Source organism: Astyanax mexicanus, chromosome 8 (genome assembly GCF_023375975.1).
Source record: "Astyanax mexicanus isolate ESR-SI-001 chromosome 8, AstMex3_surface, whole genome shotgun sequence".
Taxonomy (NCBI): Eukaryota; Metazoa; Chordata; class Actinopteri; order Characiformes; family Acestrorhamphidae; genus Astyanax; species Astyanax mexicanus.
The window spans coordinates 17,347,560-17,370,346 of NC_064415.1; the positions used below are offsets into that span (position 1 = coordinate 17,347,560).

The window sequence follows — 22,787 nt, forward strand, 5'->3', positions numbered from 1 at the left end:
GACCAAGAACAGTAACATAATTTACAATGACTGTCCTCTACTGAAATATAATTAACATTGTTTAAGCATATAAAATACAAATTTTTGAACAAACCTTTTTGTTTTTGTTTTTTGTTTTTAAGCAAATAGCCTAAGTGCAATTTACTGGGCCGGCTTGCGCAGTGGAGAAGCCACATTCAATACATTCAATTCAGTTAAACTAGTTATCAGAGCCTGTAAAGCAGATTTCATACTTTTCTTTCTGTTAAATATCTCCTGAATTAATGACTAACTAAAGTGCTCCTATGATCAGTGGAGCTTAAAAATAGATAATGGATATGAACAAGCACGTGGTCATAATGTTATGATTGATCAATGTGTAATTATATACAGTACAGTAAGTGATCTGTGATCTGACAATTTCTGTGATTTTAGAAATGAACATCTGATATGTGTTCATAACTGTATTGTCTTCAAAATAATAATGAAAGAAATTCATAAATGTCATGTTGTAAATTCTGGAATGTAACAGAATGAAACGGGAATAAAGTAAATTTAAACCTGGATGGGACTGGCTATAACCTGAAGAAACACGATGTACTGACAGTCCTGTCTGTCTGTTCTGTGGTACAACGACATGATCTGTCAATAAATTACTGTATAAACAGTAAAATCATAAAGGTAAATTTTGTCAAATTTCTTGTAGTCAGGCTTTCATAAACAGTAATGTGTAATTGTGTACTGATTCATGATTTAAAGGAAAGAGGGCAGAATTTATTAATAATTCTCATCAAAACTTTATCATTGAGTAAATCCTTATAGAGTAAACTGAAAGATGACCACATGACTAATCATTTTGATGGATTTGTTCATAATCAATGACTAAAAAACTCTTTATTCTGATGACTCATTGATGAGGTTCACTGATATAAATACAGACCTTTGGAATATAGATAAAGGATTTAGAGTGAAGTATGAGCATTTGCTGCTTATCCATTATGTGGTGCTGTTTGTACAAACTGTTTTTGAGAACTGCTCACAGTGTGGTGCAAATATTAATTCTGATTTGAGAGAAAACCTGTAAATTAATGGTATGGAAAATGGTTGGTTGTAAATTGGACCAGAGTTTTGAATTCTATAGAACATGAAAATGAAAGGGTTTCATATTACACCATTAAATTAATAAATATTTTATTCTTCTATTTAATGTATGTTTCAAGTAATATTACAGTATAGCATTTTGGAGCAATTGAAGTGTATAAACGTATAAATGGGCGTATAAATGCCCATTTGGTTTTGCATAAACCATAATTTGACGTACTGAATTATTGTGTGTGTCCAAACATTTGGACATAGTGTGTAGAAAGCAGTAAAATAGTCCCTTAGAGTCGTATAGTAATTAATTCCACATGTCTGCAAAACAACTGCTGATTATTAATATATCAATCAGCCCTAAAATTACCCCGTAAAGTGCAGCTAAAACTTATAGCACACACCAACAGCACAGCAGGGAGGAGACTAGACACTTCAGAGAAAGTGAAAGTGTTTGAATCAGGAAGCTCACAGTAAACTGCCCTGTTTTGCTTCACCATAAGATTAGATTTAACTTCTGGATTTTAAGCAACTGAGAGGAGATTAAACACAACAAGCCAACAACACTCCAGGAAAAGAGAGAAATAAAGGTATGTACTTTAGTAAATGATTCATAGTTCCACAGCTCTGTCAGTGTGTAACTAAACAGGATTAAACATGGTGTGTAATGAACTGAGTAAACACAGTCTCGTGTACAGATTTTATTATATGTTTTTATGGGGAAACACTGTCTAATTTAACTTGGATATAATTTAGAGTAGGCATAGTAAGTTTTCCTCTGTAAAAAAAACTCCTGAAAGTATTTACACTGAAAGTTTGTGCTGCGCGTCTAAACCGAGTTTTACTGTATCCGCGGTCTGACTGGATATGAGGGAGAAGCTGCTCGCGCTTCTCGTGCAGAGAGACTGATAATGGAGCAGAAACAAGTTTTACAGCACAATAAACATCATTTATCCAGCTCTAATCAACACATATACACCAGAAACACAACCACCTATCTGTAGAACAGTGTAACATTTTGGAAATGCCGACCTTTCTCTTGCTAAAAATAAAATTAATCTGTTTTCAGGTTAAATACACTAAATTTAAAAATTATATACCACACTTTTAAGTCTGTTTTAAAGATAAAATCAAAGCGTTATCAAATGACACCAATAATGTCTTTAAAACACTTTCCATAGTATTAATCATGTTTCATTTCAAATTGTATTACTTTAAGAATTTGGAGTACTAGGATGGAAAAAATATTATTATAATTATTATGGATATATAGACCAGAATTGAAATTGTAATTAATGGGATGGTGAATGTAGGAACATTGCTTATTTAATTGTGTATAGACCAGAGTTTTAAAGCATTAAAATCAAAGGGTTATCATATCACACCACTAAATTCTCATGTATTCAAGGTATATGCTTCAAGTTATATTACTACAGATTTTTGGTAATGTGGCGGCAAACATATAAAAAAATGTACATTGGGTTTAGCATAAACCAGATTTCTGTCCTGTAAAATCATCAAATCAAAGGGTTATCATATCACACCACGAAATCATTTAAGAAAGATTAATAATGATATAAGTATTGTGATATTAATGTAGTATTTTGGAGTAATGGGAAGTGAAATTTACAAAAACAGTAAGTGTGAAACCAGAATTTGGTGTCCTTAAAAACTAGAAAAACAAATGATTATTAAATGCCCCTAAAATTCTTAAAGAACACTTGATGTAGTACTAATGCTAGATGTTTTAAGTGATGTACTGTAGCATTTTGGAATTATAGGAAGCCAAAACTATAGGACAAATGTCTATTTGGTTGTATATAACCTGAAGTCCTATAAAACTAGAAAAATAAGTGCTATTAAATCACTTTAGTCTAATGTTTTAGAACACGTTATATAGTATATTCTATAGTCAATTTTTTTAAAACAAGAAATTGCATTCAATATTTACAGAATAAGATTGGTGCTTATTACTCATGTTAGTATCTTCTGCTGATAATACTTACATTTAAACCCTTTACAAATAGACAAATTTATCAGTGATATTAATATTGTTGAATGTTATATGTGATTCTTCTGAAAGGTTAATAGGGGGAAAAAGGAGGGAGGAAATGGCTGAATCTTCACCACAACCAAGACAAGGAAGAAGAAAGAGTATGGATCAATCAGCCTCATGTAAGTTACACAATTTATAAAAAAGTAAATAAGTCATTGTTATTACATTTCCTCGTTTTCTTTACTTCTATCATGCTGTGCTATAAATGAATAAAAGTGTTTACAGTATGGACGGTTTCTCACAGGTTTAGTGTTAAACAAAAAAGACTGATGTGCTTTTTAACTGATTGTAGGAAATACTAAATGTAAACAAACTGCATCAACTCTCAATTCTTCACAGATTCAATTAAATCATAAAATCAGTACAAACTGAGCAGTCTTAAAGCTGATATAGTTGGGATGAAAATACTCTGACATAGCAAAAGACAAATAGCAATAGTATGTTTCTAGCCAGACACAGCAGGTTACAATCATTACAACCCACTGCACTGTCCACTGTGGACGATAACGCCTTCTATGATGTATTCCTGACACTGTAGATTGAGAAATGTTAAATGCCCACACATCTTCAGAAATGAAATGTACCATCCATCTGCCTTCCTGTTATCACACCTCACTAGAACTAATTCACATTGTCTTATTATAAGTATGCTAACCAGTGTTCAGCCTCCATCACAAGATAAAACCTCGCAACTTATACAGGTGTGGGTGTTCCTAAGCTGCACCCTGACGTAACACTTTATGATCAATTTATATACTGCTGTCCTCTGACTTTGGCATATCAGTGTAAATTAGATTAATCAGGTATTAGTTTATTGTAAATACTTTTAACCCTTTCTATCAAATTAAAAAAGTTAAAGTTTAATGTTAATTACTTTTATATTTCTGATACAGTTGGTTGTGAGTCCAGCAGTCCTCTGTCTGAAGATCAGTTCCACTGTTCTATCTGTCTGGACGTGTTCACTGATCCAGTTTCTACTCCATGTGGACACAACTTCTGTAAATCCTGCCTCACTCAGTACTGGAACAGCACTCAGCACTGTCACTGTCCTTTATGTAAAGAGAAATTCACCAAGAGACCTGAACTGAAGATCAATACAACACTGAGAGAGATTGCAGATCACTTCAAGAAGAAAAGTGTTCTAGATAAACCTGAGGTTCTCTGTGACGTCTGCACTGGAGAGAAGCTGAAGGCCTTCAAATCCTGTCTGAATTGTGGAGCGACGTTCTGTAAAACTCATCTGGAGGTACATACTGTCGGGACACTTAAGAATCACAAACTAATTGATCCAGTGGAGAACCTGGAGGTCTACATCTGCCAGAAGCACGAGAGACCCCTGGAGCTGTTCTGTAGAGATGATCAGACGTGTGTATGTGTTTTCTGTACTGTGACTGACCACAAGAATCACAACACTGTTCCTATAGAGGAGGAGAGTAGAGAGAAAAAGGTCAGAAACACTTTTACACAATTTTTCTCTTCAATAATAAACAATTATTTTAGTCATTAAAATTATAAATACAAACAATTGTTCTTAACAATTAATCTGAAATGTCATATAATAACAAAATAATACTCCTCTGCTCACAGACACAGCTGGGAAAGACACAGACAGAGGTGCAGCAGATGATCCAAGACAGACTGAAGAAGATTAAAGAGACCAAACACTCAGCAGAGATGAGAAAAGTGGGCGAAACTGTGGATATACAGAGTAACTCCATGATTTTGTGATGATTTATTTACAGTTAAAGTTGTTCTTTCCTCAGAGAAACACAGAGAAGGAGATTTCAGACAGTGTTGAAGTCTTCACTGCTCTGATGCGCTCCATTGAGAGAAGTCAGGCTGAGCTGCTTGAGGTGATGAAGGAGAAGCAGAAAGCAGCAGAGAAGCAGGCTGAAGAGTTCATTAAAGATCTGGAGCAGGAAATCACTGAGCTAAAGAGGAGAGACACTGAGCTGGAGCAGCTCTCACACACTGAGGATCACCTCCACCTCCTACAGGTCAGTGTTCCTCTATCTGCTCAATGGTAATGCAGCACATCTCACAACAACACTGCCCATGCTGAGGATCTCTCCTCTCTCCTTCTGGACTGTAGATTTACGCATCCCTGTGCAGACCCCCACACACCACCAACTGGACTGATATCAGTGATGATCCTCATCTGAGTGTAGAGACTGTGAGGAACGCTCTGTCTAAACTTCAGAAGAGTCTGAATAAAGAACTCACTAAAACTATTAATGAGAAGATTAAAGAATCAGGTGAGAAACTTTCATATTTCTTATGTTTAATAGAAATCTAACAGGGAATCTCACAAGATACATTGTCTTTTAATTGGACCAAAGATTAGAATAAAATTATGTATGTAATAATAATTAATCTTATATTTTATTGTAATTAGTTTTAACAGAGCTGAAGAGAATCCAGCAGTATGCAGGTACAGTATAATTTGTGTATTTTTCATTAATTATAGTTTTAAATTGCATTATAAAATCATAATTCCACCACATCAACCCATGGAACTGTATAAGGTTAAATTCCTCTTGAAACAATAAATATGATTAGTGCTGTTAATGTTAACATATTAACACATGCAATTTAGAATCTTTAACTTCAATCATTGTACCAAATTTGGCATAAGTTTCCTCCTGTAGTTCATCCTGGTGACGTCTTAGTGGTTTTATTGGCACCACTTTAAAATAAGACTACCTTTATAAAGGGTTTATAAATGGTTTACAATTAGATTATTAATGGTTACTAATTAGGTTGTAAATGCCTTAAAAATTATTAATAATTAGTTATAACACATACATCGAAAGGTCTCAATATATATGGCTGTGGGTTCACTATTTGACAAACAACAGGTCATTGTTGTCCTTTCTACGTATGTGTTATAACTGATTATTAATGATTTTTAAGGCATTTACAACCTAATAAGTAACCATTAATAAACTAATTGTAAACCATTTATAAACCCTTTATAAAGGTAGTCTTATTTTATAGTGGTACCGTTTTATTTAACAATGTTAAACATGGCGTTACTACTGCCGAGTTCAGAAAAAAAAATATGCTGAAATATGAATTATATTCCTAACACCCAATTTGACCCTCACTACCCTTCTTTCTTACTACTACACACACAAATACACACACACACAAATACACACACACACCTGTTTGCCAGACAAACCACACTACACAATTATTATTTCTCTCCCTCCCAATTATACAGAAATAGCGACTGATATCACTAATACAAGTATATTTAAATTGAGCAATCTTACAATTATTATTTTATTTAAATTTTAATATCCACTATTAAACCTGTAAGTCTTAAGCAGAAAAAAGTGTGATGAATCACAATTAATCTTAATTTTACTTTTTTAAACTGTACTTAGTCTGATACATGTACTTAGGATGATAAATGTATTATTATCTGTATACTCATATCACTCTCTGTGTTTCTCTCAGTGGACGTGACTCTGGATCCTGATACAGCTCATCCCAAACTTATCCTGTCTGATGATGGAAAACAGGTGACACATGGAAACACAAAACAGAATCTTCCTGACAATCCAGAGAGATTTGATGAATGTGTCTGTGTTCTGGGAAAGGAGGGATTGTCCTCAGGAAGATTTTACTATGAGGTGCAGGTCAGTGGGAAGACTGAGTGGACTGTAGGAGTGGTCAGAGTGTCTGTTAACAGAAAGTGTCAGATTACACTGAGCCCAAAGAATGGATTCTGGACTGTATGGTTGAGGAATGGGAATCAGTATAAGGCTCTTGCTGGTCCTTCAGTCTCCCTCTCTCTGAGAGAGAAGCTCCAGAAGGTGGGGGTGTTTGTGGATTATGAGGAGGGTCTAGTCTCCTTTTATGATGTGGAGGCCAGGTCTCATATCTACTCTTTCACTGGTCAGTCCTTCACTGAGAAACTCTATCCATACTTCAGCCCCTGTGTTAATGATGGAGGTAAAAACTCAGTGCCATTGATCATATCACCTGTGTGTAAGATTTAATATGTTTCAACACAGTTCAGTGTTTATCAGATGTTAGAAAAGAAAAGAGATAGATTTAATAGATAACCACACAGTTTATTGGCCTGATCTCACTATTGCTTGATATGGGCTGTGTATAGAGTCCTGTTGGAATCCTTTATTAATGTTTGAATGATTTCCTAACAAACAGAACTCAACATATTTCAAGAAAAAAAACTAAAAGTACTTAATTATTCTGCAGTAAAGTGTAATCATGTGTTATTATATTACAAATTATCAGCAATCAACTATACCATATACAAACCACTTATAGGTGATGAGAATTACATTGATAATCTGGTTCAAGTGGCACATGTAAAGGATTTAATAGAAAAGTTAGTGATCAGTCAGGTCTAATGTGCTGAAAGCAGAACATATGGACACACATAAGAATTTGAGAAACAAATCTGTGATGTCTAGATGACTGGATCTGAACATCTGCAAAACATCAGGCAGGTCTTGTGGGTGGTTCCTGATATGTAGTGGTCAGTATTGACCAAAAGTTCTCCAAGAAAATAGTTACAGGTTCATTAGAACCTATACGGAGGTCCCACCTCACAACTTACAGGACTTTATGAACCTGCTGCTAATGGCCGATACCACAGATGCCTTTAGAGGTCTTGTGGGGTTAATGTCTCTACAGATCAGAGCTTTTTTTTGGAAGGATGAAGGGAGTCTACATAATAATTGGGCAGGTGGTTTTAATGTTAATTGTTTTTTTATTTATGAGGGAAATATTCTGTGACGCTAATAATTATTCATATATTTAATCAAACACATACACTGTTACTGTGTTTACAGTAGTAATCCTTTTTTTTTACAGTGTAAGAATGTAAAAATGAGTTAAAAGGAGGTTAAAATGCTTTTTGTGTTTCCATAATTGAAGCAATAAAGGAATGCTGTCTTCTGAGAGTATCTGAGTTTCTGGGTTTCTACACTACAAATAAATACTTAACTCTGTTCTTTTAAACCAAATATACAGCTAAATTAAACTCAAACACTCTGTCTGTTCCTGAAATTGTACTATATTGTGTAAAGGCTGTGTAAAAGTGATACTGCAAAGTATGACAGACAGGCAGAGGCTAAAGCACCACCTACTCTGACCTTTATCAACCAAAGTGTACTTTTGAAACTTCGTTTAAAAAATATATATATATTATTATTATTATTATTGAGATTTTACTGAGGCCGGTTTGAAATGATCTTTTGAAAACCTGAGCGATTAAAAGCGAGTGAAAACAGAATGCCCTGAAATCACACCCGACCACTCTCTTCCTGTGTCACGTGACCCCGCGCGGTCGCGCGCAAGGCACACTAGATGCGCTGCAGCAGCAGTTCAGTTCAGCGAGTCTTCAGCACAGCACGCACGGCAACAGATAGGCTTCTTTTCCCCCGTGTCCCACCACCCAGGTAACATACACATCAAGTAAAATCCTACCGTTTGCCCTCTTAGGCCTACGTGAAATCATTTTGTTGTGCAGTAAAATGTCTCATACAGCACCAAACTACTAAGCATCTTTAGCCGACTGGTCTCCAGATAAACTAGCCGCTCTAGCCCACATTAATTATAGATAACGTTTTTTTTTATAATCAAGTGTTCCACGTGCGCTAAAAAGTGCCCTTTTTCCCCCCTGAGCACTTGCCCCCCAAAATGTCTGTGCACGCCATGGCAGACAGGGAATGTTATGTCTGTTCACTCTTTTATCTGTCCTCTCTTCCATAATGCAATATTTTACTGTACACTAGATGGAAGCAAAGCATTAAAACATGAATAATAAAACTACATTTCTCACAGTAATCAGTAAATGTTAGTGGGTGAGAGATGTGCTATAGAAGTGTTATTTATCTGATATCAGGTTTATGGATTAGCTGTGTAAGAATGTGTGGAAAGTCAGAGGGAAAGTGCTTAGTTTTAATGAAGTAACAGATTAAAATTAAATTGATTATAATAAACTTTTAATAATCATTTGTTCTATATTTTATTCTCCACATGATTAACTCAGCACTCACTACCACTACTCCTTCACTATTCAGTCTTTTAAGTACATTAATATGTAAGATTTCAGTCAGAGACCTTCTTTAAGGCATTGACAAGTTATATTTTACATTTTAATATTTGGCTGTGTCGTTCATAATATAATTTACAGATTCAGTTAGATCTTAAAGTCTAATCACTCACATCTAGCTGAAGCTTTAGAGCTGTAGTATTAATCCTACAGATCCTGGTGCTGAGATCAGGTAGTCTCATCTGATTCACTGAAATTATTTATATATAATAAATGGAATTAAGTGATTTTAGAAAATAAATAAATCACCTCTTAGAGATACAGAAAGTGATGAAGTCTCAAAGTAATTAAACATGAATCAACACAATTATTTCAGCTATTCTCTTTATAAATATCCATCTTAAAACACATTCCAGTACTAAAAACTAATCTGAGCAGTTACACCAGTTTAGTGAGGAGAAACTGAAAGTGTCTGAATGAGGAAACACTGAACTGTCTCTGACTGCTTCAGCATTAGATCACATTTTAGCAGCTTTAATCTAAAAAACAGGATTCAACTCAACTCTTTCCTTTAAAACGATCAACAGAAATACAGGTATGAACTTCAGTTTATGATTCACAGTTCTGCAGTTTTATTAGTGTGTGATTTAACAGGGTGGACTGAACTAACCAGAGTAAAGAGAGTTAGTCAGTTATTGTCATTCTAACACATTTAATAATTATTATCACAAAAAAAAACTTTACATGCAAAATGTATGAGCTTTTAATAGAAGTCAATTGAAAAAGATTTTATTCCATGTACTTCTTTATAATTTTTTATTGATCCATTTATCATTTTATTTGGACGATGTGTAAAGAACAGTTCTTAGATTCATTATTCTGTCAAAAAGTGAAAAACAGCAAACATGGTTATATAAGGTTTTTGCTGGACAGTGATGAAATATGTATCATACTGATTTATAGAGCTTGTAAGAATTATTAGAATAAACAGAGCCATGATCTTCTACTGAGGGTGTAACACTAACACAGTGTTAGTAGAACGGAGGTGAGCTTGAGAGACTCAAAAGTATTTAAACAGGATAAACAGGAACTGAGAGACTGTAAATAATAATAAAATGTGCTGATCTGAGATCTGTCGAAATGTTCAGTGAGGGTCTGCCATTTATTACAGTTTATAGATAGATGACTTCCCCTTTACCTTAGATACAGTGGATCAGACAAGATAAGTGTTGATGTCCATAGATTATATAGTGTACAGTTTATTCAGTGTAAAATAGGAGGCACTTATAATTTGTTATAAACTGATGCTCTTCTTTATAAATACTACTTTACAACCATATGTTCTCCTGCATAACTGACTGTGTTCAGTCATGAAAAGTGAACACTTTTAACTCAAAATATTTAACATCACATTTAACATGTGTAATATAGTACCACAAAGCCTGAGATAATGTGAATTATTATATTCTTGGTCATTATTTTTTCTCTCTATTCCATTTTAGTAAGTTTTGGTCTGGATTTAGAGAGATGATCTTGATGACAGTCGAAAACGGTGTTAGCATCCCTCATTGTGAACTAAAGGCAAATACATCAGATCCTTATCATGTATTGGCTGAAATATTGTAAAGCCTTAAAAATCACTCTGCCTAGTTTCAGTGATATCCTCTTTTGCAGACATTTGCTGTCTGAAAAGGTCTGGGAGCTGAAATCCATATGCCATCTCCATGACATCCACATAATGGTTTATTTAAAAAATATTTGAAATCCTTTCCAACAAATAAATAAAACACTCTCCTTTACAATTTGGATGAATCGATTTCCAACATATCCTAGCATAAAAATATTTGGGGTATTTTTTACAAATTTTCCCTTCATCCATTCAGGTTTTACATGCACATTTTTAAATTGTGCAAAAAATTGGTGAATGAAAAAAAAACATGTGAGCTTCTGTAATATGACTGTAACCCAAGTGCTTCTGTAATATTATTGGTTTAACAATGAGAAATGGTCTGGGGACTGAAAGGTCTCCCCAGGACTGGCACGATGGAGTTGGCACCCAGCCCCAAGGTACCCTAAGGCTGTACATGCTGCCCATAATCAGGTGTGTGTGTGTGTGTGTGTGTGTGTGTGTGTGTGTGTGTGTGTTCACTGTCATGGACAGGTCAAATGCAGAGGCTAAATCGTGCAATACTGTTGTGCTGCAATTTCTAGCTGAAAACTAAAAAAGTGTTTAAGGGAAGAAAGGAAATGGCTGAATCCTCATCACCACAATCAAGACAAGGCAGAAGACACAGTATGGAATATCCAATGAATTGTAAGTTACACAATTTATCTGAAATATTTTTTGTGTATTTATATGTATATACAGTTTACGCTAATTGCTTTCATATTTTTTAAACAGTTGGTCGTGAGTCCAGCAGTCCTCTGTCTGAAGATCAGTTCCAGTGTTCTATTTGTCTGGACGTGTTCACTGATCCAGTTTCTACTCCATGTGGACACAACTTCTGTAAATCCTGCCTCACTCAGTACTGGAACAGCACTCAGCACTGTCACTGTCCTTTATGTAAAGAGAAATTCACCAAGAGACCTGAAATGAAGATCAATACAACACTGAGAGAGGTTGCAGATCACTTCAAGAAGAAAACTGTTCTAGACAAATCTGAGGTTCTCTGTGACGTCTGCACTAGAGAGAAGGCCTTTAAATCCTGTCTGAATTGTGGAGCGACGTTCTGTAAGACTCATCTGGAGCCACATACAGTTGGGACACTTAGGAATCACAAACTAATTGATCCAGTGGAGAACCTGAAGAACTACATCTGCCAGAAGCACGAGAAACCCCTGGAGCTGTTCTGTAGAGATGATCAGACGTGTGTGTGTCTATTCTGTACTGTAACTGATCACAAGAATCACAACACTGTTCCTATAGAGGAGGAGAGTGGAGTGAAAAAGGTCAGAGACACTTTTACACAAGTTTTATCTTTAAATAATCCACAACCAACATATATATATATATATACATATATATATATATATATGTATATATATATATATATATATATATATATATATATATACATATATATATATATATATATGTATATATATATATATATCACAGCATGTGATGAATTGTTGGAATCAAGTGAAACATTTTGTATATATGTATGATGTAAATATAATATATATGTATGCAAGTGATTACATTATATTCAAAGATAAGTTCATTTCTGGTAAACTGAGACCCTTTTCAGTATCCTTTTCTAGCCAGGATACAAGATAAGATATGGTTGGGCATGGAGGCATAAAGGTTGTATATGGTATCCTGCAGAACATTTGGCCACAGACATTGTAGATTCTGCACACTTATTGGCAGGCCAAGGAAGTGTTGCAATCAGATTGAGTAATTCCTGGGAAACCCTTTTTGTGTATGGGCCAGCATTTTCCTGCTAAAAAGGCTAGTTGGAGGCTCTGCCATGAGAGGCAACACAGTGTGGCTATGTCTGCACATACTGCCGAGCTGTTACTATCCTTTATATCACTACTAGGGGTGACCCACTCTCATATGCAATGGCGGGCAATTTGTAATTATGTCTGTTCTTTCAATTCTCCAATGATGTCCCCCTTCTCAGAGACTGTCAACAGTGCAAAATGCCTTTAAGTGCATTACAGTCATGTCTAGCAGTCAGCAATCTCTCACCAGGAGGTACACTACCCAAAACATGCTCTGAGACCATTTTTTAAGGAAATTGAGGAAGAGCTTTTATATCCTCTAGCGGTAGGAATCAGACCACACCTGTAACCATTAACATATCTACCTGATATCTAACTGTAATATAGAGTTTTGCAGCAATTTGGATTGCTTTTTTGGTCAATGAATGTAATTGTACTGAACTAATTAATGAAAAACAACCGTTTTAACTCTGCTCACAGACACAGATGGGGAAGACACATACAGAGGTGCAGCAGATGATCAAAGACAGACTGAAAAAGATTAAAGAGATTAAACACTCAGTAGACATCAGAAAAGTGGGTGAAACTCTGGATTTACAAAATAACTTCATAATTTTGCAGTGATTTGTTTACAGTGAAAATTGTTTTTCTCTCAGAGAAACACAGAGAAGGAGATTTCAGACAGTGTTGAAGTCTTCTCTGCTCTAATGCGCTCCATTGAGAGAAGTCAGGCTGAGCTGCTTGAGGTGATGTAGGAGAAGCAGAAAGCAGCAGAGAGGCAGGCTGAAGAGTTCATTAAAGATCTGGAGCAGGAAATCACTGAGCTAAAGAGGAGAGACACTGAGCTGGAGCAGCTCTCACACACTGAGGATCACCTCCACCTCCTACAGGTCAGTGTTCCTCTATCTGCTCAATGGTAATGCAGCACATCTCACAACAACACTGCCCATGCTGAGGATCTCTCCTCTCTCCTTCTGGACTGTAGATTTACCCATCCCTGTGCAGACCCCCACACACCACCAACTGGACTGATATCAGTGTTGATCCTCATCTGAGTGTAGAGACTGTAAGGAACACTCTGTCTCAACTACAGAAGAGTCTGAATGAAGTACTCAGTGAGAAGCTGAGAGAAACCGGTGAGAAAATCTTGTATTATACTGTGCTTCCAATTTTATTTTATTTATTTAATTTTTGTCACTGACTACAAGAAAAATAGCTGTGAATTGGATGAGAGATTATAGTAAAAATGAATCTGTTTATTTAATATTATGACTCTCTTATTTCAGATGTAACAGAACTGAAGAGGATTCAGCAGTATGCAGGTACAGTGTAATATCTGTCTATTTTCTTATTACATTTCACAATCTCTGTGATACCACATATAGTCATAAAACTACATGAAGATAATTCCTCTAAATATATAGTCATATCACAATATTATGACCACCTCCTTGTTTATATGCTCACTGTCCATTTTATAGGAGCACTTGATAATTCTATAATTAAAGACTTTTGTCCTGTATCTGTTTCTCTGCGTACTTTATTATCCTCTTTTAACCTGTCCTTTAAGAGTCAGGACCCCACAGGATAGATCACCACAAAGCAGCTATTACTTGGGTGGTGGGTCATCCTTAGCACTGCACTGACACTGGGAATATTCCTTAATAGCTGAAAAAATTGACAGCTTGTGCAGACACAAGTAGGCGGTCATTAAATTATGATATGACTGTGTATGTTAGCTTCTTTTCATTTGAATTTATAAATAAATTAAATCTAATTTCCATGAGTCCATGAGATAACTCTCTGTGTTTCTTTTAGTGGACGTGACTCTGGATCCTGATACAGCTCATCCTAATCTCATCCTGTCTAAAGATGGAAAACAAGTGAGATGTGAATACAAAAAACAGAATCTTCCTGACAATCCAGAGAGATTTAGTGTATGTGCATGTGTGCTGGGAAAGGAGGGATTCTCCTCAGGAAGATTTTACTATGAGGTGCAGGTCAGCGGGAAGAATAAGTGGGATTTAGGAGTGGCTCACGAGTTCATCAAAAGGAAGATCCATATTAAACTGAATCCACAAAATGGATTCTGGACTGTGTGGCTGAGGAATGGGAATGAGTATGAGGCTTGTGCTGGTCCTGGGGTCCCTCTCTCTCTGAGAGAGAATCTCCAGAAGGTGGGGGTGTTTGTGGATTATGAGGAGGGTCTGGTCTCCTTTTATGATGTGGTGGCCATGTCTCATATCTACTCTTTCACTGGTCAGTCCTTCACTGAGAAACTCTATCCATACTTCTGCCCCTGTAATATTGATAGTGGTAAAAACATAGCTCCACTGATCATCTCACCTGTGTGTAAGACTGAATAAATGCAGCTAAATTTCATTTTAAATTCATTTATATGACCAGTAGATGGCAGCAAAGTAAAGATAGGTAAATAATAACACTTCCGGTAATGAGTGAATGCTAGTGTTTGAGGGGTGTCCTGTATGCTGAAGTCTTATTTTCTTGCTCTTTTAAGCTTTGTAAGAAGCTGTAGCATATAGGTATGTGTAAAAAATGTAAAAATATTATAATGATTAAACTATTGTTTACATTTATATTTGCATTTAAGGCATTTAGCAGATTCCCTTATCTAGAGTCACTTAAAAATTGCTTATTTTTTACTCCAAAAATATCTTTGAAAGCTAGAATCAAAAAGACACCTTAAGCCTAAACACTGTTAAATACAAAAGTCTGTATGGACACATAGGAGATAAGAGCTAACTTAAGAAGCGTTTCAATAGGTGGGTCTTCAGTCTGCTTTTGAAGACAGTAAGCGATTCTGCTGTTTAGAAGAGTCTGAATGCTTGTCTTCCACAGATTTAGACAGATGGTGGGTGAAGCTGAGCCTTACTGGAAGCTCAAAGAGTTCTTGGTATGGATCCAGTTTTGTCTATTGCCATCAGGTGTAGATGGGCTGGTCCATTAATACAGTATAATTATATAATATTTAACTGACTTGGGAAGCATGTAATTTATGTACAGTGAATCTCTCAAAATTTTTAAATCTCTAAATTCCTCCAGCTCTGTCCTCTAACTATCCTAGGGCAATGCAAAAACATCCAAATTCATCCAAAAACATCCTAGTAGAGCGAAACATCCAAATTCCTGCTGTTTATGAGCAATGGCCACTAAGGCCGATGGCAATTAAGGGCAATTACATTAGAGGGAAACATATTGGACATATACTATTAAAGCTATGGAATTTACTGTTTTGAATAAAGATATTCTTGTTTACCTTATTTATCTAAAATATATAACTTTTTTAATGATCATTATCAATATATTTCTGTTTACATTTTTTTTTTGTCTTTTTTTGATTTTCTCATTCTCTTTCTTGTCTTTATGTCCAATAAGAGGCAAATACATGTGTATGTATATGTCTATGCTTTCTAGTGGCTTGTACTGAGATTTTGTACAATTTTGTACCCTGATTAAGGCCCGAGTGGGCCACAACGTGTTTGCACATTTTAAGTCACTCTGCCATGTGTGAATAGCCCAGGAGTTTCTTTGCTCTGTAATAAACTCCAATATAAGTGATGGCGGTTGTCTTGTCTGTATTATGATATTTTTAAATGATTGTCTGTTGTTGTAGTTTGTCCCATAATTTAGAGGATTCATTAACACTATATGTTAATACAATGTGGTTGCTTTTTCCACTTTAGCATTTTAAAATACATTAAAATATGTTGTTTGTCTGTTTATTTTAGAATTGTAATATTTATATTTGTACATTTATTATGGTTTTACACATGCACTATGTGCTTTTCCCTTGTACCCACACATCTCTTGTTGCAGATTGCAGATCTCTTGTTGTCGCCGGGCCTTTTTTCTTCTCCTCGACCTGAGCATGTACTTTAGATGAGCTGTGCGTACGTGAGATGTTTAGGGACAGATTCGTTCACATTACACACAGGTCACTTACATTTGTGAATGTGAACCGCCAAGATAGCCAAATTTGATCTGAACAAAACATCGTATTTATATTTGATATATTTTATATTTTTCATTTTGTAACTTTGTGTATTACACCTGCTGCTGGATGTCTAGAATTTCCCCTCGGGGATCAATAAAGTATCTATCTATCTATCTATCTATCTATCTATCTATCTATCTATCTATCTATCTATCTATCTATCTATCTATCTATCTATCTATCTATCTATCTATCTATCTATCTATCTATCTATCTATCTATCTATCTATCTATCTATCTATCTAATGTGAATGTAGCATAAAAGGGTTCAGAAGCAACAAGACCTGGTGTGACAAAGAAGTTTACACTAAAGACTTTTACATCAAATCAAAGACTATTTTTTTGTTTGCTTGCTTCTGGAGTCCAGTAGAACTTTCTTCAGCAGAGAAACCACTAAGGAGCAACCCACCATGTCTTTACACTTAGCTGTGCTGTGGGCACCTGCCCCTTAGCAGCACATGTTTCAGGTGTCTCTGAAGGTCTTTGTCTGTAGCACAAATTCTAAGTAAAGTCGCAAACAAAGTTTCATTTCACAATGTAATTGGAGTAGATATATTTAACCCTGGGTAACAGGCCTAACAGTGCGTGCCAGATAGATGACACATTCCATTTTAGGGCGTGCAGACAATTAACATTCCTCGAACCAGATCAGTACAGCATTCTGTAGTTACCATGGGACATGCCAAATGTCATGGAACACAATACCAGTTCACAATAAAGACACAATAAAATCCCTGTTCTAAAACCTTGGCCATGTCACTGTTAATAACATATGACTTCCATAAACATATTAAGTTGCTGTTTAAATAAATTTGTCTATTTCTCTCTCTTCCTTTCTATCTCTCTCTGTCTTTCTCTGTCTCTCTCTCTCCCTGACACACAAATACAGAAACACTTTCTCTTTCTCTCTCTATGCAAAGTAAAACCTGATTGTCTTGTATTTCAACATAGACGGCAATATAAATCCATTTTTGCCACACAAAAAAGAGGCATTTCTTCAGATGATTCGCAGCGCTGTTTTCCGGAGCGTCTGATGGCTTCGTTTGTTTGTTATTTACGATCTGGTAAGATTTCATATTGGGAAGATAGAATTGCAGTAGAAAATTATTACTTATGCTACTTGTTCATTCCAAAAATTAGAAATCAATTAACTGTAACTAAAACATTAACCCCTATATTATTTGAAATGAATTCACATTAGTGTATTTATCTATTATGTTATTTATTTATTTGTAATTTCTAACAAACAGTAATATATATATATATATATATATATATATATATATATATATATATATATATATATATATATATATATATATATATATATACTCTATATAGTATTATATTACAATGAAAAAGCCTGTGTTTCATCACTTCATTTTTAAGCTTGTTCACATTGTAAACTTAAACTTTGCATTTTTATCTTTTAAAATTCATATTTTAAATTGCTTTAAACAAAAGTCCACATTTTGAAACACACATTTAGTATAATCTTTAAACATTGACATGGTTAGTTGTTTTGATTTCATAAATTAAGTTAATTATTTAATAACACTCAATTAATTAATTATTAACGCTCAAGGGAACCTAGCTGCATGTGCTGGAGAACATATTTCGTAAGAGGAATTAATTAATTAAAATGAAAATTTAAATTCACACATTTCTACTGTAGATCAAACTAATACCAGAAAAACACAATGATAAGAAAAAAAGTAACCAAATAAGAGAAACAAACAATATAATCAAGCAAAGAAGTAACTCAAGGCTAAATTTAGTTCAGTCACATGATATTTATTATTGAAATAAAATATGGCATTATCAGAAAACTTACATCAGGTTTTGTACAATTTACTGATTTGGGTTGCACATTATTAAATAAACTTAAGTTTAGTTTTCTGTTGTGTCCTATGCATTAGCACATAAAATTGTGTGTTCAAGAAAATCACACATATCATATGTTAATGTTAAATTAAAAACAATGTGTTTATTATGTGTGCGTTTTCCTTTTTAGACATTTATGGGAATTTATCATAAACTTCAAAGAAACAGATGAGAATATATCCAGAAGCATAACCCCTTCTTAACGCTTTTTGAATGTGTATTTCAATGTAATAACTGTTGAATAAAAATAAAATGTTCGAATAGTTATATGTTCTTTGAAATAATACAATTATGTAATTTCCTGGATTTTTTGTTGTTTTTTACAGAAAAATAATGTTGCTAAAATATTTAGTATATTTAGTTAATAATCAGGTTCTTTGAAAAGAACACCATCCAGTACATCAAAAAGAAATGAAAATAGACTGGGAAAATGGCAGAATCATTACCATCACCTGTTTCATCACCAGGAAGAGGTAAAAGCAAAAGTTCTCCACCACACTGTAAGTACTGAAAGAACAGAGAATTTAAAGCCAGGGTGAATTTTTTTTAACCCCAAGTCATAATGAATAGCATTTTTCATATAATAAAAAACACCATTATTACGTTTACAGACTTTACAGTGAGTCAGTGACTTTTTATTTTTAACAAACCTATAGGTTAAAGAAAGTTAACTTGCATATCATTTTTTTCCACTGCAATGTGCAAAAATAAAAGAAAAACTGTGTTTACTGTCTGAAACATTTTTAGACCCTCAGTACATTTAAGGAAAAGGAAAGGATCTGCAGATACCCTGAAAAATATTCATGCAATAAACCAATGCACTGGTGCATAGCCTTGAAGTTCAAATTCTGTATTTTGTAAAATATAAATTTCATTTTCAGAGCAGGAAAACTTGTATTTTGGAGCAGGTATTGGTAAACTCTTTATAATACAGCCCGCGTTTTAGATGGTAAATTCTCTTTACATACGGTGTAACTTCTCTGGATTAACCAGTACATTAAAAGTACTTACCGGGTCCTACAGGCACTTTAACTGTAGGTATAAATAAAGTATAACCAGGAACAAGAATGTAACAACTAGGTAACTTTCTGAAATTTACCTTGTACTTTCCAACACTTATGGTGTAACTGTTCTTTATGAATCTGTATTATACAAAATACTTATAGCGTCCTACTCATACTTAAAGGTACAAATAAAGAACACAAGAACCTGCAATTTACCTAAACTTGTGGTGCAATTTTCATATGAAATAATATATAATAAGTTTGCCCTTTGTTCATAGCAGTCTTTATTCCAGTCACACGCCACAAGTTTGAAAAAAAGAGAATTTGATTTATGCTTTAAAAACTGTCAAGGATGGAGCAGCTAAAAACATTATAGGTTGTAATTTCAAGACTAAAATACAAATATATTTATATATCTTCAATAACACAATCAGGAATGTTGACATTTTAAAGAAAATGTATTCATTAATACACAGAAACCACAAGGTATACATCATTAGTAAGTACTCAGAAACAACAGGGAGCGGGCTGTGTTATGTAGAGGACAGTGTTTTTCTGTTCTTACTCTATAAGTTCACAGTGCTTACCCTCTAAAACGTGGGCTGTATTATAAAGCTTTACCCAGGTATCTTTTTCAGCAATTGAATTAAGAAACTATCTTGGCTAATAGTGTGTGCATTATTTCTTATTTTAATGCAGAGATAATATTTATATCCTCCATAACTCAATAAAGACACAGCATGTGTATCTAAAATGTACAGACAAAGGCAGCCAGTCGTGTGCTTGTGTTTTGTTACCTCAGCTTGCTAATGTTTCAGCTTGTATCTGCCAAGTGTTAAACAGTCAGTCTGGGTCTTAACTAACCTAGTGTTCATTGTGGTACTGCTCTGTTAGCTGGCTAGCTACATAGCTTACATTAGCTACACTGTACTGAGAGAGAGGTACACCTTCCTTAGCTATCGTTACCAAAAGATACAATTTGTACCTTAAATTTGAATAAATTTCGTTATCTGGTAACATTTGGTTGAAAATGTATTTGGTGTAGTATTGCTACATTTAAAAACATTTTGTGTTTCGCGTGTGTGCTCCTAGGTATATTTCTAACCAAGCTAGACAGTGTACACTAGCTATCTAGCTCCATTTGGAGAGGCAGTAAGAGCAAAAACTGTCCCTGTCCTGTTGCTGCTGTCTCGCGACACCCACCTACTGTCCCGTGACACTCACGTACTGTCTCGCGACACCCACCTACTGTCCCGCGACACTCAGGTACTGTCTCGCGACACTCACGTACTGTCTCGCGACACTCACGTACTGTCTCGCGACACTCACGTACTGTCCCGCGACACTCACCTACTGTCTCGCGACACTCACGTACTGTCCCGCGACACTCACCTACTGTCTCGCGACACTCACCTACTGTCTCGCGACACTCACCTACTGTCTCGTGAAGAGTAACTGTTTATTATACCTTGGGTGTATTGACAAATATCTTCCAATCATGATTACTTAACTTAGTATCTATAATTACATAATCATTGTGTGAAACCTTGTATTTTATATGCATTAACCAATACTCACATTGTATCTGATCATTTTTATTACTCAGTGTATTTTACACGCATTTATATAAGAAGATTAACCAATAATCACAATATATATTCTTTACATATATAGTAAAACATTGTTTGATCAGGCATGTGACTAACACAGACCTTATTATGACAAATTAACCGACATGATACATAAGGCATTTACTAACACATAGGATCTATTATATGGTGGACTAACCACGCGCTACTAACACATTAACATATAACATGTGAAATCTATTGTGTGACTTGTGTAGCTTATGCTTGAAGCATTTCGTTCACTGCATGTCTCTGACTAACGGCCATCAATCATCGGCTAGTGCACTCTGTATGAACTGAATTGATACAAAGGGGACTTTGGGACGAACAGTGCGGCCTTTCTCTCTCTGTGCGTGCAAAGTTCTTCACCTACCAAAGCGGGAGGAGGACGCGCGCACATAGGGAGGACGGCGCTGTCCAATTCCTGAAACAATGCCGCACTGTCCGGCTGGATACAGTCAAGGCCAAACACTAGTGGTCAGGTCAGACCTGTGAAACTTGAGCACTAACATGTGAAAATATGCATACTAACATGAGATGATTTTAGCAACGCCTCATCAGCAGGTTTCACGTCATTTGGGGTATAAACATGGAGTCAGATCAGAGGGGGGTCAGAACTTATACTGGGACGGCTGTTAGACGGTCTTTCATGTGTGGGTTCTCCTGAATATTCAGTACTTTGTAATAAATACTTGGTTTGCTTTCAACTTCACTCCACCTGTCTGCGACTCTCTATCAAAGGAACACGTAGGGGAGTTGTACCCCAGAGGAGGGGTGGGTGTGGACCCATCTTTCATTTTCTTTTCTACAACACTCGCAACACTCACATACTGTCCCGCGACACTCGCCTGCTGTCCTGCGGAGCTCTTTAACTGGCCTGAGAAGCTCAACGACTGTCCTGCGAAGCCTTTTAACTGTACCGTGGAGCTTTTTAACTGTCCTGCGAAGCCCTTTAACTGTCCTGTGGAGCTTTTTAACTGTCCTGTGGAGCTTTTAACTGTCCTGTGGAGCTTTTTAACTGTCCTGTGGAACTTTTTAACTGTACCGTGGAGTTTTTTAACTGTCCTGTGGAACTTTTAAACTGTCCTGCAGTTTTTTTGTAGACCTAATAAAGCAGATTAAATCAAATTATACAATGCAGACGTGGCAAGCAGTTATCCAACACTTATTAAACAAAGTTAAGTTATTACAATATTGTTGTAGATGTATCATGTAATTTTGCTTGACGTTTACTTTAGGAGTTCAGGGGAACATGTTTACCTCGGTGGATGAAATGCAGAGATGAGTGCAGGTGTTGCTGTGAATTCAGAGGATTTAAAATACAGTAATCATGCTGATAAACTGTGTGTCTATTACTATTTCACCCAGTAACATTTGATCTCTCGCTATACCTCTTTAATTCTGAGAACACAGCGGGAAAAGTTTTAACCAGAACCTAAGAAAAGTGGTTTCCCCACTGTTTATTACAGCAGGAGAGGATTAAAAGCACAGTAGTTGCTCAGGTGACCAGCCAACGCCGCTATAGCCAAAAAAAGTTTGATCAATAAAATACTAAAAATATTTAAAATGAATAAAAAAATAATTAATATAAAATAAAAACTCATTTAAAACACAATCAAAGGCTATCTAATAGTACGCAGAATGA

General features: G+C 35.3%; 1 protein-coding gene and 1 pseudogene across 1 annotated transcript; both read left to right on the plus strand.

Annotated features, from left to right (window-relative positions):
* The first annotated feature begins 1,529 nt into the window (after nt 1-1,529).
* LOC111194364 (E3 ubiquitin-protein ligase TRIM39-like) lies at nt 1,530-8,067 on the plus strand. Its single transcript, XM_049482069.1, has 8 exons — nt 1,530-1,661; nt 3,155-3,246; nt 4,021-4,574; nt 4,715-4,810; nt 4,891-5,124; nt 5,220-5,382; nt 5,523-5,558; nt 6,593-8,067. The coding sequence occupies exons 2-8, from the start codon at nt 3,183-3,185 to the stop codon at nt 7,135-7,137; spliced, it is 1,692 nt and encodes a 563-aa protein (XP_049338026.1). The 5' UTR covers nt 1,530-1,661; nt 3,155-3,182; the 3' UTR covers nt 7,138-8,067.
* A 3,013-nt stretch (nt 8,068-11,080) lies between these two features.
* On the plus strand, nt 11,081-15,177 carry LOC107197638 (E3 ubiquitin-protein ligase TRIM39-like; annotated as a pseudogene).
* The last annotated feature ends 7,610 nt before the right edge of the window (nt 15,178-22,787 follow it).

Bases quoted from the DNA above. Each gene is read 5' to 3' on its own strand.
- LOC111194364 (XM_049482069.1), top strand. From the start codon at position 3,183: ATGGCTGAATCTTCACCACAACCAAGACAAGGAAGAAGAAAGAGTATG. The intron at 3,247-4,020 runs GTAAGTTACACA...TTTCTGATACAG, and splicing joins TATGGATCAATCAGCCTCAT to TTGGTTGTGAGTCCAGCAGT. The intron at 5,125-5,219 runs GTCAGTGTTCCT...TCTGGACTGTAG, and splicing joins ATCACCTCCACCTCCTACAG to ATTTACGCATCCCTGTGCAG.